The sequence below is a fragment of the Chrysemys picta genome, chromosome 1 (genome assembly GCF_011386835.1).
Source record: "Chrysemys picta bellii isolate R12L10 chromosome 1, ASM1138683v2, whole genome shotgun sequence".
Lineage (NCBI taxonomy): Eukaryota > Metazoa > Chordata > Testudines > Emydidae > Chrysemys > Chrysemys picta.
In genome coordinates, this window is record NC_088791.1 from 249,372,029 (window position 1) to 249,389,274 (window position 17,246).

At 44.1% G+C, this 17,246-nt stretch overlaps 1 protein-coding gene across 2 annotated transcripts; it reads left to right on the forward strand.

Moving 5' to 3' along the window:
- Window positions 1–6,350: 6,350 nt before the first annotated feature.
- Window positions 6,351–15,419, forward strand: LIG4 (DNA ligase 4). 2 transcript variants are annotated; one of them, XM_024100098.3, is made up of 2 exons: window positions 6,351–6,490; window positions 11,473–15,419. In XM_024100098.3, the coding sequence occupies exon 2, from the start codon at window positions 11,490–11,492 to the stop codon at window positions 14,232–14,234; it is 2,745 nt and encodes a 914-aa protein (XP_023955866.1). In that variant the 5' UTR covers window positions 6,351–6,490; window positions 11,473–11,489; the 3' UTR covers window positions 14,235–15,419. The 2 variants fall into 2 exon arrangements, with proteins under 2 accessions (XP_023955866.1, XP_005305050.1); XM_005304993.4 differs by lacking the exon at window positions 6,351–6,490 and adding an exon at window positions 6,544–6,687.
- The last annotated feature ends 1,827 nt before the right edge of the window (window positions 15,420–17,246 follow it).

Sequence of the window (17,246 nt, forward strand, 5' to 3'; positions counted from 1 at the left end):
CTTCCTCCAACTAAAAGTCAAGAAAGAATACTTTAAGAATTTAATTTAATTAAATCAGGTTTGTCATGTGGCTAAAGTTTCACAGATCTGGAAAAACAGTACTTTAAACAAACAGTACTTTTGTTTAATCTGACAATAAGGAGGGGGGGGAAGACAGTACAACCATAAATCCATCTCTTTTCACAATCAGCTACTTGATAGGATATTAAACCCATCTGGGTCCTTGAGTATCTGGTCATCAACATTGTGGTCAGTTGGCAGCAGAGGATTCTTCCCCAGAGAGTTATCTGAAACTTAACTGGTTCCATCACATGTCCTATTATTGGTGCTCAGCATTACAGCCAGTCAGAATCATAGAAGATTAGGGTTGGAAGAGACCTCAGGAGGTCATCTAGTCCAACCCCCTGCTCAAATCAGGACCAACAACAACTAAATCATCCCAGCCATGGCTTTGTCAAGCTGGGCCTTAAAAACCTCTAAGGATGGAGATTCCACCACCTCCCTATGTAACCCATTCCAGTGCTTCACCACCCTCCTAGTGAAAGAGTTTTTCTTAATATACAACCTAGACCTTCCCCACTGCAACTTGAGACCATTGCTCCTTGTTATATCATCTGCCACCACTGATAACAGCCGAGCTCGATCCTCTTTGGCACCCCCTTTCAGGTAGTTGAAAGCAACTATCAAATCCCCCCACCCCATTCTTCTCTTCTGCAGACTAAATAATCCCAGTTCCCTCAGCCTCTCCTCATAAGTCATGTGCTCCAGCCCCCTAATCATTTTTGTTGCCCTCTGCTGGACTCTCCAATTTTTCCACATCCTTCTTGTAGTGTGGACACAAAACTGGACACAGTACTCCAGATGAGGCCTCACCAATGCCAAATAGGGGGGAATGATCACGTCCCTCGATCTGCTGGCAATGTCCCATTTTATACAGCCCAAAATGCCGTTAGCCTTCTTGGCAACAAGGGCACACTGTTGAATCATATCCAGCTTCTCACCCCCTGTATTCCCCAAGTCCTTTTCTGCAGAACTGCTGCCTAGCCACTCGGTCCCTAGTCTGTAGCAGTGCATGGGATTCTTCCATCCTAAGTGCAGGACTCAGCACTTGTCCTTGTTGAAACTCATCAGATTTGTTTTGGCCCAATCCTCTAATTTGTCTAGGTCACTCTGGACCCTATCCCTATCCTCCAGCATATCTACCTCTCCCCACAGCCTACTGTCATCCGTGAAATTGCTGAGGATGCAATCCATCCCATCATCCAGATCATTAATGAAGATATTGAACAAAACCCACTCCAGGACCGACCCCAGGGGCACTCCGCTTGATACCGGCTGTCAACTGGACATCGAGCTCTTGATCACTACCTGTTGAGTCCGACGATCTAGCCATCTTTCTATCCAGTTTATAATCCATTCATCCAATCCATACTTCTTTAACTTGCTGGCAAGAATACTGTGGGAGATTCTATCAAAAGCTTTGCTAAAGTCAAAGTATATCACGCCTACCGCTTTCCCCATATCCACAGAGACAGTTATCTCAGAAGCCGAAGAAGACTGGACAGAAGAGCAGTTTCAGACCCTCCATAATATTAACACCACAAGAGTAGAGGTGGAAGAGATGTCATTAAATTGATACCCAAAGAGTCCAAATAAAAGAGTCCCGTAAGATTTTTACTTTTCCTTCTCTCCCCCAAAACCATTTGAAAGCGTGTACACATATGCGGTAATGAAGATTCCATTTCTGAGCAAAATTGAAATTAAACCCTGGAAGAGACCCTGTAAGCTAATATGAACGTAAAATCATTTTAAAGAAAGCTACAAATAACATTTTCTTCAGAGAGCAGTACTGCCATCAAGCTGTAAAACGCCTTACTACAATACACACACACACACAATCTAATCTGATCTGCACAATGGAAGAAGAAACAGGCAAAGCTGGATTTCAGAGAGAGAAACCTAGAAATCAGGAGTATCATTTGCTATGGCACAAAGCGGGCAGTTACCCCCACCCTGCTGACTTTGGACACAGTTAAGCAATAATTGCCTAGCTTTTTTTCATTTGAAAATATTTGGAACACAAAACGTTCTATTTGCTGACACAACTTTGCCTACCCTCTGAAGTGGCATCCCTGCTACAAATCATTACGCTCTTAGAATAAAATGGCAAATGCATCTCTGGGAAAGCCACACATTTTGAAACCCTCAGCCCCTCCGTTACCCCTGACTTCCCCAACAGTGACTTTGCACTGTTTCTCAGGGGGCACAAAATACGGTTCTGTATTGTAGTTTTATAAGATAACGGTCATGCTGTCAACACTTAGAAAGGTATCGTTTGAAAGCAAGGAATTTCACACAGAACCATGAGATATAAAACCCTAGTCACAATTTACTTATATTGTATTGTTGATATTTGAAGAATAAAAGTACACATTTATTTTTGGTAGGTATACATACTCAAAATTAGATAACTAAACTATGATTAAAAAAAAATCACAGCAACAAAAATTTCCACCCTGGGAATTAAATACAGCTAGAAATAGAAAATAAATTTTGCATTGTTAGCTAACTGCTAGCTGGGAGTAGAGCAAAACCTTATGGACATCCAACACTGAGTTCTCAAGATGTTTAAAACCAATTTCAATATGTGAAACACTTGTATCTAAAGTTTCTCTCATAGAAATACAACATAGCCCAGAATACAACTAGAGCTGCTAGTTATCGAAAAAGCAAAGGCGGCTTAGAGCTTCTCTACCTTCCACAATGTAGCTTTTAAAGAGTCATTTAAAGTCAGTTTAAAAGTTTCTTGTTCAAAGAAATTTAAACATTCAAACAATATTATATAAAAGAAGCCAAATACATCCCACTTTTCTTATGCTAATAGACCTTTTGAAGCCAAGGAGGCTACCCTTCTGAAAAGCAAAAGAATTTGAGGCCAAATTCCAATTTTTTGGAGGGTAAAAGCAACTCTAAATTTTAAGATTTTTTTTTAAAAGTAGTGCTTTAGTGTTGGCCTTCTTTAATGGCTTGTGTTTTAGCTAAGAGTTGAACTAAACTGCTATGTCCATGGGCCTGATCCGACAAGTTTAATGTTGCTTTTCCTGTTGCCATATGAGAGAGCCTAATGAAATTCATGCTGAACACCTGCAAATCTCATCTCGCGGGATTGAGACCATTTTTCTCTCTCTTTTCAGATTTATATTTTAATGATTTTTCAAATAGTACTATATTAACATTAAGATGAAGTACATTAAGTCTTTAAAAAATTCCCTAAAACATAATTAACATTTACTGAGACTGGTTTTTAAATCAGTTTACAGTAAAGTGTCTTAAGACCCAAGCTAATTCAATGTTGAACAAGAGCACACTTGCTGCAGTTTTCCTGAGAGTTTTTAAAGTAAATGAATGCCACATATGAATTCCTCCTCAGGCCTGTGACTTTTCTGCATCCAGGGCTTTATCTTCTCTCTGCCAAATATCACAATTTTGCCTGGCCTACATTCAGAGCATGGGAAGGCTGGGTGGAGTGCATATTTTAAATACATTATGAGCTGTTAAGTAATTATAGCAAGTGCACTAGTATTACAGCTAAACCTCATTAATTCAGTGTGAATCCTTGAAAGATTCAAAGAACAGCTATTAAATTACACTCCAAAAAGCTCAGTAATTCCACCCCACTGCAAAAACATGTCCTAAAAACCCTCTACTATTCTTACATTTATTTACATTTTGAGAGAGAGGGGAGACTATCACACCTTAACTCCAGTGACATGTAGAATAAAAACACCATGCAATAATTATCTTGTTAACTTTACATTATACATAACCCTTGAAGATATAAAGCCCAATTCAGATTTCAAGTCTCAATTTCTGTTCCATCATACTCAGGGATCCACAAAAATACTTTAAAAGAGGGTTGGGTGATAGTGGAGAGGACAAAGCAAGGTTTATGAAAACAAAATAAACCTTGAAAATTACGTTTTATACCATCTCATTTTCTGAAGATAATTACTTTAATGATGAGGCTATCTGCATGGGGAAATTTACAAAAAAAATTCTAACAGCTACAGTCTTTGCAAGTAAAAGCAAAATATACTTTACCTAAAAGTAATCATCCTATTGTACAGCTGTTCAATTTTTTTCAGTCAACATGTCAAAAGCCTCCCTCAGTGTTTGTATTAATATCATGGATACTTATGGGGGAATTCTGCGCCACAGCGCATGTGCATAATTCACGTGCCACACACAATTTGTATCCCCCTGCAGAAAATAACTTCTGCCGAAAAGTTGCTGCAATTACGCCTTTTGCCCACCAGGGGTTGCTGTGGCACTAGAACACAGCAGCCGCTCCAGGGCCCTAGCCAACTGCGATAAGAAGGAGAAGAGGCTGCCTTCCTGGCAGCGCAGCACCCTGCCAGTGGGGCCAAGTCAGGAGACAGAGTATATAGGGTGGGAGGGGGGAAAACAGATAGCGTGAGGCACACGGGGATGCTGGCGGGGGGAGGGGGGGTGTCACAGCCTGGAGTTAATAAGGGTTAGTCGGGGAGGACAGACTGGGGAAGGGCTGAATGGGAATGGAGGTGCAGGGCCACATGGGGATGGGGAGAGGGAGTGCAGGATCGGATGGGGGTGGCTGAGTGAGGGCACAGGGACACTTGGGGATGGGGTGGCTGAGTGGGGGCACAGGGACACATGGGTGTGATGGGTTCTCCCTTGGGGTGCCACCTGGAACTGGGGTACCACTGAGTCCCCCTCACCCACCAACCTGGACTCACTTTACACTGTACTGCTGTGACCTGCCTGCCAAGCCATCTCCCAGGCTCCAGCCTGCACTTTCACCAACACACATACAGGTAGGGACACACACACACAGCTGCAGTTACATGCAGACACTGTGATCAGCTCTGCATGGGAAGGCTCTAGCTAAGGAACTTCTCAGCTCCTCAGGCACACACCCTCCCTGTAAACCCAAAATTATACCATCTTGTGCTGCACAGAGAACTGTACAGCGTAAGCTTATGAAATTCACCCCCTCCCTCAATGTAGAGAGGAAATATGCAACAGCTTTCTGCCCTGAGTTATGACTCCCACACAGTGGCTTTTAGACAAAGCAAAAACAAGTTTATTAACTATAAAAAGTAGATTTTAAGTGATTATAAGGGATAACAAACAGATCAAAGCAGATTACCCAGCAAATAAACAAAACATGCAAACTAAGCTTAATATACTAAAGAGATTGAATATGAATAGCAGATCCTCATCCTAAGCAATGATACCAGCAGGCTGCAGACTCTTAAGGGGCAATCTGCATTAATTTACAGTTTAAAATCCCCAGGTGTTCCATTCACAGGCTAAAAATCCCTTTAGCTGGGATCCAGCACTTCCCCACCCCAGTATAGTGTCTCTGTTCTATATTTAAGCATAAATGCAGCACAAATGACTATCCAACTGTTTAGTAAAACAGGTTATTAACTAAACTGAGCTACACATCTGACCTTTGATTACTTAATTTATCAAGCTTGCATTATTAATTTATTATTATTATTAGACAGATTTAATACATCCGGAAAAAGCATCTTGTGTCCCGCTGCTTTTCCTCCTCTTTCCTGCCGTGCCCTCCTCACACACACACTTCCTCCCGGTCACTCATGTTCGCTGCGGGTTTCCCGGAGTGACGCTCCAGTCCGCGCACACAGAAAGGGAGAGCCGGGTTATCTGGCGACTCCGCATCGTTCTGACCCAGGAAAAAAAAATATCCCGACCGAGCCTCACGTGGGCGGGCGCAGAACAGGCACCGAACTGCCCTGTGGCCGAGACACTGGCCCGGCCCCGCCGCACGGGGGCTGCGAAGCCTCCGCTACCGGCCCAACTTGGCTCAGCCACGGCGGCCCCGACCCAATCACCAGCGGAGCCCGGGGACGGTGCAGGGTCCGCCCGGGGGAGGCTCGCTGGGCTCCGATCTGCGGGTCTCGGCAGGAGCCCGCCCAGCACCAGGCACCGCAAACCGGGCGGGGGGGGGGGGGGGACGGACTCCCTCCTCCAGTGACAGGCGGGGGGAGGGGCCGGGGCAGCCCTGAGGTGGCTCCCAGCAGCAGGAAGACGCCCCCTCCCCCCCCGGCAGCGCCACGCTGCCCTCGCGCCTCCCCGCGTGTCTCTCACTCACTCAGACGCGCCGCGCTTCCGGGACCGCTCCCAGGCTGAAATCGGGCTCGGCGGGGCCCCCGCGCCTCATTCTCCTCCGCAGCCGGAGCTTGCCCCCCCGCCGCGCTCGCTCGGGCCAAAGCCGGGACTTCCAACTTCAACCACCGCCGCTTCCGGGAACGAAACCACCACCGCAGCCACTTCCGCTTCCGGGGTCAAGGGCATCATTGTGGTGCCTCCCCCCCAACCTGATACTAGGACAACGAACTATGGCGTAGGACGGGGGGAGGGAGAACGGGACCAGCATCCTTTTTTCCTGGGATGAACCAACCCACGGGCGCAGAGGAGGGTATAAGAGCTATTCCCGGCCAGGACTAAACCACTGCGCGCGGGGAGGGGTCCGCGACCTGGCGTCGTCGGGAAACTCCTTTCCTCTCCCCCCCCCCAGCTTCCGAATGGGCGGGTCCGATGAACGAGTTTCCGGGTCGGTGCGTGGCCCCCAGTGACGTGTGGTGGGGCAGGAGCTGGGCTCGTTGCCGGTGGTGGGTGAGTTGGGCTGAAGCGGGGGGGCGTCAAGGTCGGCGCTCGGGCCGTTGTGACGCAGCCGCGTTACCCGTACTGGTCGCTGGGTGTGTAGGGCCGGGGTCCCCCGCTGTTCCCCCCACCCCCAGTCCGAGTCGCCCCTTTGGCAGGGGCCCTGTGATTCCTCCCCTACCAAGAACCCCACAGCTGGGGGGGGGGGGGTTCTCATGACCCCCCCAATGCCAGGTTCGCCATCATGCCCCTCCCCCCGGGCAGGGGCTCTGTGTGCACCCGCCTCTCCCCTCCCCCCACTGTTATCATTGTATTATTATTATTTGTGAATCATGCAGGGGGTCAGTGTGTTGGGAGCATCAGTAGGGCTGGGATGGGCGATTGTTATGCTGGGAAGTGTTCATGATGCCATCATCTGGTTGTTCACTGGGTAGAAAACTTTTGAAGGTGATTGAAGCCGTGGCTGTGCTAAAAACAAGAGGGCAGTGGGTGCTGTGTGTCCCTGATTTCGCCCCAGATCAAGAGGCTTCTGGTCACTTATGCCTAGAACATTCTCAGTAGTTTTGAAATTGATCAGATGCAGCATTGCCTCACCCACTCAGTTTGACGACATTTCTGCCTGTCTGTGTGTGATATCTTTATGGGACCAACTTCTGTTTGTGTGTGAGAGAGAGAGCTGGTTACCCAGCACTCTTCTTCAAGTCTGTGTAAGCTCAAAAGTTTGTCTTTCACCAACAGAAGCTGGTCCAGTAAATGATGTTATTTCACCCACTTTGTCTCTCTAATATTCTGGTACCATCACAGCTATAACAACATCAAGCGGAATGTAAGACCTTGCAAGCTTGGCTAATTATTATTAATTTGTGTTGTGGTGGATTGGGCCCCAAGGTGCTGAGTGCTGGACACCCAACACAGAAGGTCGTTCTTACCCTGAGAATCTTTGGACATGTCCACACCACAGATTAAGCCTGGGTCTGAGCCTGGGTTCAAGAAAAACCTTCTGTGTGTCCACACTGCAGTTGTGCTAAACTAGAGCTCAGACCCAGGACCCTGCAGGGTAGGAGGGTCCGAGCCCATGTTAAGCCAGGACCTAGGGTCCCTATTGGTTTCCTATGTACATGTGGCCCTGGCTTGACTCACATCTTGGGAGTCCTACAGATGTATCTCATGGTTCCTGGCAGCAGAGTGGCTGCGCTGCAGATAGCCAGCGCAGCGGGCCAGAAGCACTATTACTGCCTGGCCGAGTCCGCTCTCCTTTCCTGCTCTTCCCTCCATCTCCTATTCGCTGCTGTGTGGAACTTGCCCAGAGCAGGGAGCAAAGTTTCAAAGTGGGAGTCAGCTTCCAGGATGTTGGGGCTCATCTAGGGTTACCATACGTCCGGTTTTTCCTGGACATTTCCGGCTTTTCGGCAATCAAACCCCCGTCCGGGGGGAATTGCCAAAAAGCAGAACGTGTCCGGGAAAATGCCAGCCGGGCACTTCCCCTCCCGCGGCGGCTCTGCTCCTCCCCTGACTCTTCGGCTCTGTTTAAGAGCCGAGCTGCCCGAGCGCTACCGGCTTCGGGCAGCCCCCTTGCATCCGGACCCCCGCCGCCGGCCGGGCACTTCCCCTCCCAGGCTCCGGCGGCACAGGGTCCGGAGGCATGAGGCTGCCCGAAGCCGGTAGCGCTCGGGCAGCTCGGCTCTTAAACAGAGCCGAAGAGTCAGGGGAGGAGCAGAGCCTCCGGCCGCAGCGGCTCTGCTCCTCCCCGACTCTTCGGCTCTGTTTAAGAGCCGAGCGCTACGGGCTTTGGGCAGCCCCCATGCCCCCGGACCCTGCGCCGCCGGAGCCCGGGAGGGGAAGTGCCCGGCCGGGGGCGCAGGGTCCGGAGGCATGGGGGCTGCCTGAAGCCCAAGTGCTACCAGCTTCACGGTTTGCCAGGCAGCCTCCAGACCCTGCGCCCCCGGCTGGGCGCTTCCCCTCCTGGGCTCCAGCTGCGCTGGGGAAGCGCCGGCCGGGGGCGCAGGGTCTGGGGGCTGCCCGGCAAACCGTGAAGCCGGTAGCACTCGGGCAGCCCTTTCCGCGTGGCTGGGAGTGGGAGGGAGGAGGGGGCGGAGTTAGGGCGGGGAAGGGACAGGGTTGGGTTGGGGGTGGGAAATGGGCGGGGCCAGGACCCTGTGGAGGGTCCTCTTTTTTTTTTTATTTGTTAAGTATGGTAACCCTAGGCTCATCCCTTCCTGGGCCAGGCTGAGCCGGGAGCTCTACTGTTTTCCCTCCCTTGCAGGGCAGTGGTTGGTCCCTGCTCTACTCTCTGGCCCTTGCTCCAGTGCTCCCCCAGCCTTCCCTGGGCCTGTAGGGGCGGGGGAGGGGGTGCCCAGGTTGTGTGCACTTTCAGGACTATAAGTGAATGCCAGCCCCAAAACTTGCCTGCAGCTCCGGCTCCTCGCTGAAGCATGGAGCTTTCCCAAAGCAGGGAGTAAAATTGACAAAGTGGAGGTGGCTCTTAACTACTGGAATGTTGGGGATCATCCCACTCTGAGCTGCACTGAGCCAGGAGGTTTACTGCTCCCCCTCCCTGCAGGGCAGTACTTGATCCCCGTTCTGCTCGTTGGCCCTTGTTCCCGGGCTTCTCTTGCCCTCCCTGGGGCTGTGTGTGTAGGGACACCCAGGCTGTATGCACTGTCAGGGTGGTGAGTGGGAAACAGCCCCAAAACTTCCCTGCAACCTCCTGGGGTACAGAGGGGGCAGGGATAAGGGATCCCCACAGAGTGCTGGAGAACACTACACCCCAAGCCCTGGGGATGTACTTAACTGTTCTGCAGTCAGCAGCAGCAGCCAGGCTCGGTGGGGAGAGGGGTGTCTTTTTCCTCTGATACCTTCATTTTATGTCAGACTTCAAAACAAACAGGAATGAATGAACAAATAAAAACACCTTCATTGAACATCCAGTTTTAAAAATTAAAAATTGCAAAGTTTAATAGTTGACAGGCCTGGAGACGGATGTCCTAATTATACTCAGAACAGGTGCACGTGGGGATTTTCATGCCAATATGACTCAGCCTAGAGCTATAGAGCCCAATTCTCAGATTAGATGATAGTTCAGTATAAAGCCTTCTCAAACTGCAGTTGGTCTACTGACACAGCCACCAAAGGAGTTAATTATGTGGTTTGTGTACTCGTGCTCCTTGTGGCCATGAGTCCCATCAATAGCACCACTACAGTTAGGAAACAGAATGGGCAGTAGAGTTTTCCTACAATGCACATGTTCCTAGGGCTAGAGTGTCGATACTGGGGAGTGGGGGCTCTGGATACTATGACTTGGGATTGCACACTACAGTGTGGATGCCAGAGCCCTAGGTTGGAGCATGAGTCAGAAAATTATTAATCTGTGGTTAAAATGCAAAGTAGATGCTCAAGCCCCAGGTCAGCTGACTCAAGTCCCACTAACACTAGGCTTACATTGCTGTGTAGATGTAGCCACAGTGTAAGACCAGAGATAATAGGCATATACATCCAACAGACGGGGGGAGGTGTATATGTGTGTAGTTGTAATAATGCATGATTGTAGTGCTCCAACTCCTTAACCACTTGTCCACTAGAAGAAGTAAAGAGTAAAAGTTGAATCCTACTGTTTTTTGTGCCGGAGTCAAAATTCCACTCCCCAAATAAAGAACATCTTTAATCGCTATTAGTGTCCCCAAAAATAACAGAACCCAGCACAACTTGGCACTGGAAAAATACAGAGCAGGGAGTGGACATGCAGATTTCTGTGTCTCCTTCTCCAAAGTTGGGTTTTAGGTGATGGAATTAGGGGCCTTGGGTGCCAAACTTGGCAGGATGCATCATTTTCTGTTAGGCTGTGGCTTTTAGCCATGCCTCATCTTGATCAATAGTAACTACCTAAGAACCATCTAATCATGTACTACTAACCTGCACTATATTTAAATCTGTCACAGAGATGCAAGACTGTAATTCATTACTGTCCCTTGAACCATCTGATACCTCTGTTTAATTGAAAATAAGAAATGATTAAATGTCCTAGACAGTCCTATTATATGATGCAAGATTTCCTCTCAAGTATGGGAGTCTGAATAGAAGGGAGAGGATGGTTTGAGACTAAGGCTGGGTGGCAGGAGATCTTGGATCAATTTGAAGGTCTGCCACAGACTTTTATGTGTCCTTGGGTTAATGGGACTTATGTTCCTAAGTGCCGCAGGATATGTCTACATTACAAGTGCAATGGCAGCACAGCTGTAAATGCTGCAATTATGCCGCTGTAGTGTTGATACTCACTTTAGTGACAGAAGAGGTTTTCCTATTGCTGTAGGAAAATCTTCCTCTCAAGAGGTAGTAGGTCATCCTAACCATGTTGAACAGATCATGAAATTTTTCATAGTCCTGAGCGATGTAGCTATGTTGACCTATGTTTTAGGTATAGACCAAGCCTTAGTAACTTTTGATAATGGCCCTTATGCTTCTAAATCACTTAGGCACTTTCAAACATTTTACCTGTAATCTCATGGTATCTCTGTTCCCCATCAGTAAAAATTGGATAATATTTCCTTTTTCCATCCTTTTAACTGTCTTGTCAATGTAAAATTTATTCTCTTCAGGGATTTACAGCATTTTTTTTTCAGAGCCTAGCACAAGGGGGCCCTAATTTCAGTTGGGGTTGTGGGGTGGTATTGTAATATAGATGATGATAATAATGGTAGTTAAACTAAGTAATTTTTAAAAACCTACCTAATTCTTTTTAGAAATAGGTCAATTTGGTGGTATGTTTTCTTTCACTTTAAATATTTTTGTTTTTTTTAATAGTGAAAAAGTGAATCCTGATGTCTTCCACACCTACTTCTCAATCTTCCCCTAAACGAACTGTGGCATCAGTAGTTCCTTTTGCAGATCTGTGTTCAATTTTAGAACGAATACAGAAATGTAAATCCCGGCCAGAGAAAATCAAGTATTTTAAGGAATTTTTAGATTCATGGAGGAAATTTCATGATGCTCTTCATAAAAAAGAGAAAGATGTCACAGACTCTTTTTATCCAGCAATGCGACTTATTCTTCCACAACTGGAAAGAGAGAGAATGGCTTATGGAATTAAAGAAACCATGCTTGCTAAGCTCTATATTGAACTGCTCAATTTACCCAAAGAAGGAAAAGATGCCCTAAAACTGTTAAATTATAGAACACCTACTGGCTCACATGGAGATGCTGGAGACTTTGCAATGATTGCCTATTTTGTATTGAAACCGAGGTGCCCAAAACAAGGCAGACTGACCATACAACAGGTGAATGAGCTGCTGGATTCAGTTGCTAGTAATAATGCTGCCAAAAGGAAGGACCTAGTAAAGAAAAGTCTTCTTCAGTTAATAACTCAGAGCTCAGCACTTGAACAGAAGTGGCTGATCCGGATGATTATAAAGGATCTAAAACTTGGTGTTAGTCAGCAAACCGTATTTTCCCTTTTCCATCCTGATGCTGCTGAGTTACACAATGTCACAACTGACCTGGAGAAAGTTTGCAGACAACTGCATGACCCTTCTGTATCACTCAGTGATGTTTCTATCATGTTGTTTTCTGCCTTTAAACCTATGCTTGCTGCTATTGCTAATGTCCAGCAAATTGAGAAACAAATGAACCACCAAAGTTTTTACATAGAAACTAAACTAGATGGTGAACGTATGCAGATGCACAAAGATGGAGATGTATACAAGTATTTCTCCCGTAATGGGTTTGATTATTATACTCAGCAGTTTGGTGCTTCTCCCCTCGAAGGTTCATTAACTCCGTTTATTCATAATGTGTTTAAAAATAGTATACAAAACTGCATTCTTGATGGTGAAATGATGGCCTACAATCCCAATACACAAACTTTTATGCAGAAGGGAAGCAAATTTGACATAAAAAAAATGGCAGATGATTCTGATCTGCAGACATGCTTTTGTGTGTTTGATGTATTAATGGTTAATGATCAGAAGTTGGGTCATGAGATACTAAGCAAAAGATATGAGATTCTAAATGAGCTGTTTACACCAATAACAGGCAGAATACATATAGTTCATAAAACACAGGCTAGCACCAGGAAAGAAGTAGTTGATGCTCTAAATGAAGCAATAGATAACCGAGAAGAAGGAATCATGATAAAAGATCCTATGTCCATTTACAAGCCAGACAAACGTGGGGAAGGCTGGTTAAAAATCAAACCAGAGTATGTCAATGGTCTCATGGATGAACTAGACCTATTAATTATTGGTGGTTACTGGGGAAAAGGTTTGCGTGGTGGCATGATGTCTCATTTTTTGTGTGCTGTTGCTGAGACTTCCCCTCCTGGTGAAAAACCATCTGTCTTTCATTCTATTTGTCGTGTTGGTTCTGGTTACACTATGAAGGAGCTATATGATCTTGGTTTGAAATTGGCCAAACACTGGAAACCTTACCGTAAAAGAGATCCTCCTTGTAATATTTTATGTGGAACTGAGAAGCCTGAAGTCTACATCGAGCCTTGTAACTCAGTCATAGTTCAGATTAAGGCAGCGGAGATTGTTACTAGTGATATGTACAAAACTGATTGCACTTTGCGATTCCCTCGAATTGAGAAAATAAGAGAGGACAAAGAGTGGCATGAATGTATGACTTTGGATTTCTTAGAACAGCTCAGAGGTAAAGCATCAGGGAAGCTAGCATCTAAGCACCTTGATATGGGTGATGATGAACCACAAGAAAAGAAACGGAAAACTGTACCAAAGGTTAAGAAAATAATTGGAATCATGGATAATTTTAAAGCCCCTGATCTTTCCAATGTAAATAAGATTTCTAATATATTTGAAAATGTTGAGTTTTGTGTTATGACTGGAACAGAAAACCATTCAAAATCTGAACTGGAAAGTAAAGTAGCAGAAAGTGGTGGTAATGTGGTACAAAACCCTGGACCAGACACTTACTGTGTTATTGCAGGAATTGAGAATGTCAGAGTAAAAAATATAATATCTTCCAACAAGCATGATGTTGTGAGAGCAGAGTGGCTTTTACAGTGTTTTGAAATGAAAATATTTGTACCATGGCAGCCTGCCTTCATGATTCACATGTCTCCAGATACAAAACAACATTTTGCATGTGAATACGATCGTTATGGTGACAGCTACACAGCAGATACAGATGTGACCCAACTAAAGGAAGTATTCTCAAGAATTAATAATAAAAATGATGAGAAGATGCCTTTGGACATGATTGCTGACTTAGAAGAACGTTATTTGTGGAATAGCTCTCCACTCGGTATGTTCAGGCAAAATACCATTTATCTGGACCTTTATGCTGTTGTTAATGACCCCAGTACCAAGACCCATGGAACAATGCTATCAATTAGAGCTTTGGAGCTCCGTTTTCATGGAGCAAAAATAGTCTCACAGCTAAAGGAGGGTGTATCCCATGTAATTATGGGAGAAGATCATACCCATGTGAAAGAGATAAAAGCACTTAGGAGAACATTTGAGAAAAAATTTAAAATCCTATCTGAGCTGTGGGTAACAGATTCAATAAAGGAGGGGAAGTTACAGAATGAAAATCCATACCTAATTTAAAGCAGGTTTTAACTAGAAGTAAAGGCATTCTGATTAACTTGGTGGATTTAAGATTTGCTGAGGTCCTTCTGCATGTTTCCAGGTGTATACCTAGCCTATGGTTAAAGAGTAGCTCTAATTTTTATATATTGGAAAAGGAAAGGTAGCAGCTCCTGTGCTGGGGAAGGAGGGAAAGACTTCAGACTACATTACACTGTGGGAGGAAATGTCCAGAGCTAAAGAAATAATTACATGCTTTGTAAAACACAAAGATCTCCCATAGGAGATTGTTTTACTTATAGCTATGAAGATAATCTTGTACCACTGACAAAACTTGCCTTTATGTAAATACTGGCTATTTTATACCATTTGATCTTTCTGAAGTGTGAGATTGAATTTTTAAATCATTAATATTTAAAGAAAATATGCTATTGAATAAAGAAATTACAAAAAGCCTCTTAAACCAAAGCATTAACACAGTTAAATGTTTTTATAAAGTTCTACATTAATCATTGAATAACGATGGTACTATATGAATTTTAACATTCTGAAGTAGATATTCAACATATGTTTGAAAACTTTCAGAATCTATGCTGAGTGTAAATTTAGAGAAAGTGAGTTTCATGTATTTTAAGGATATTTTTTTCAGTAGTTTAAAACAGACCTGTAGAACTTTCATTAAGTGTTAAACATAACGTCACTCATAATTGTATAGTCATAGCTACAATTTTAAAAAAATATTTGTATATACTCTAAAAGCTGTGAAATTTGCCATCCCTTCATTGTATCACAACTGTAGTTATTTTTGTACTTAACATGAATAGGGGTTGCAAACTGGGTCCTTTAAGTAACACTTCAATTTCAATAAGACTACTTGTGTAAGTGCTACTGTGTGAGTAGACGTAGCCTGGATCCAAAGATTTAGTTGAAGGGTGAATAAAATATCAAAGTTACTTGTATATTGAAAATATGCACATATTTAAAAACTTGGGTGACATCCTGGCCTCGTAGAAGTCAATGGCAAATCGCCTATTGACCTCAATGAAGTCAGGATTTCTCCCCTGATTTCAGCTTACCTTTCTATAAGTGATAATATATGGTTACTTTAAGGTATTCAGTAATGTATAGCATTTTATTTCCAAATACACTTCAGTTTTAATCAAGACTTTGTATTGAATGATTGAAATAAAGATCTATATTTTTTTATTCCAGTCTGAAATGTTATTTTAATGTGAAAATACTTCTGTAATGGGAGGGGAATACGTGAACCTTTAGTGGCTGATCCTGCCCTATGAACATAAATAAGACTTTAGCCATTAACTTCGATTCTATCATGATCAGGTGCCACATAACAGTATTTGACCATAGGAATTTTTTCAAGAAGAGTTACATAAATAATTAGGAACATTATATCAAAGGCCAAATGGGAAGAAAGAAAGTTTTCTCATTTTTTGCTTCCTTTTTATTAGTATAAACATGAAGGGCTAACTTTACAAATTATTCTTTAGTTAATTTAGTTTTCTAAAATAAACATTATAAACACCTATTTTTTTCTTATAATGTAGTTTACCAGATGAATCATTAAACTGTAGAATACATGAATCCATTATTTTTTGTGCACTAAAAATACTAAGACGATGGATTTATTAAAATGGAAAAATTGTATACCAGCAGAAAATAGATAATCGTTCATGAGACAAATATTTTTGGTAAAAAAGTGACGCATCAGAGTGGGGGTTGGCTTATAAAGGGATCCACACCAAAATTTGATGATTTTAAACTCTATGGAATCATTGAATTGAATATCTAATCCATTGTCGTTTTGTTTACATGGAGCTCCGCAGGGAGCTGAGGGGCTCCATGCCTGCAGACGCTCTTAAGTAAACAAAACATCCCAACTCGCCAGCGGCTTACCCTGATGGGCTGGGACCCAAAGTTTTCCTACTCCTGAAATATAGGGTCGGCTTATGAAAGGGTCATACAATTTTTTGCTATTTTTACCTATCCATTTTGGGGGGGTCAGCTTATAAACGAATGGGCTAATGAACGAGTTTATATGGTACATAAGACACTCCTAACACGCAATCATCTTAAAAGGTTCCTTACAATGCAATACAACTTAGTTTATTAGCTTATATTAATGATAATATGTAATGAAAAGCATCATAGCAGATTTAATACATGAGATTTCCAACACCAAAATGTTTTTTCTCAATTTTTTTAAAATCTGAATGTATTTGAATTTTTTTCTCTCCACCTTCTCTATTACTAAGCCATTTTTAACCTGTCTTTCAAGAAAAATCTTTTGCCTTAATCCCAAGTATGATATACTACAAACAAAAAAGGGAGGAGTGTGGTTTTGAAGCTCAAAAATAAAACTTGGAACAATCTGCTGGCACCTCTTCCATGGAGTTGCTACTGGAAACATCATAATGCATACAGATATTCCAGATTGAATCACTTGTTTGTAGGTTTCACTTTCACCCAAGCTGCCTTCCACTTTCAAATTCTCAAGTAGTTCCTCCCTATTTGTCAAATCTAATCTAGAACGGCTTCTTCCCTAGTATCTTTATCCACCTTCTGAACTAAAAATATATGAGGGCCATCAAGCCCCCCAGGAATGGTTTATCACTCATTGCAAAGTGGTACTTTCAGAGGGAGACCTGGTAGAGAGGATTTTGATGCTGTTTAAGCTCAAGTATGGTACAAGAGTAAATCCTGGGTGTTTTAACAGGAGTGTTACGATGTTTGGGGGTCACCCAGATCAGTAAGACATTCAGTCACTGCTAGCCTTGTAATTTTGGGTACCCTTATGCTATGCTCCTATAGCTTAGAGCTCTGATAATAGTAGCAAGCTTTCAAGCAAAGACGTCTAACACGTCTTTGCGTGAAAGCTAAGCCTGCCTAGTTACTCCTTGCAAAATGACTCCAACAGCCCTTCTGGTCCTGAGTCTCCCCAGATCAATCCCCCAAATTCTTAACTACCAGACACTCTGACATTCCCTTCTGCTTTGTCACCCCCTATGATGTGAA

Bases quoted from the DNA above. Each gene is read 5' to 3' on its own strand.
- LIG4 (XM_024100098.3), top strand. From the start codon at position 11,490: ATGTCTTCCACACCTACTTCTCAATCTTCCCCTAAACGAACTGTGGCA.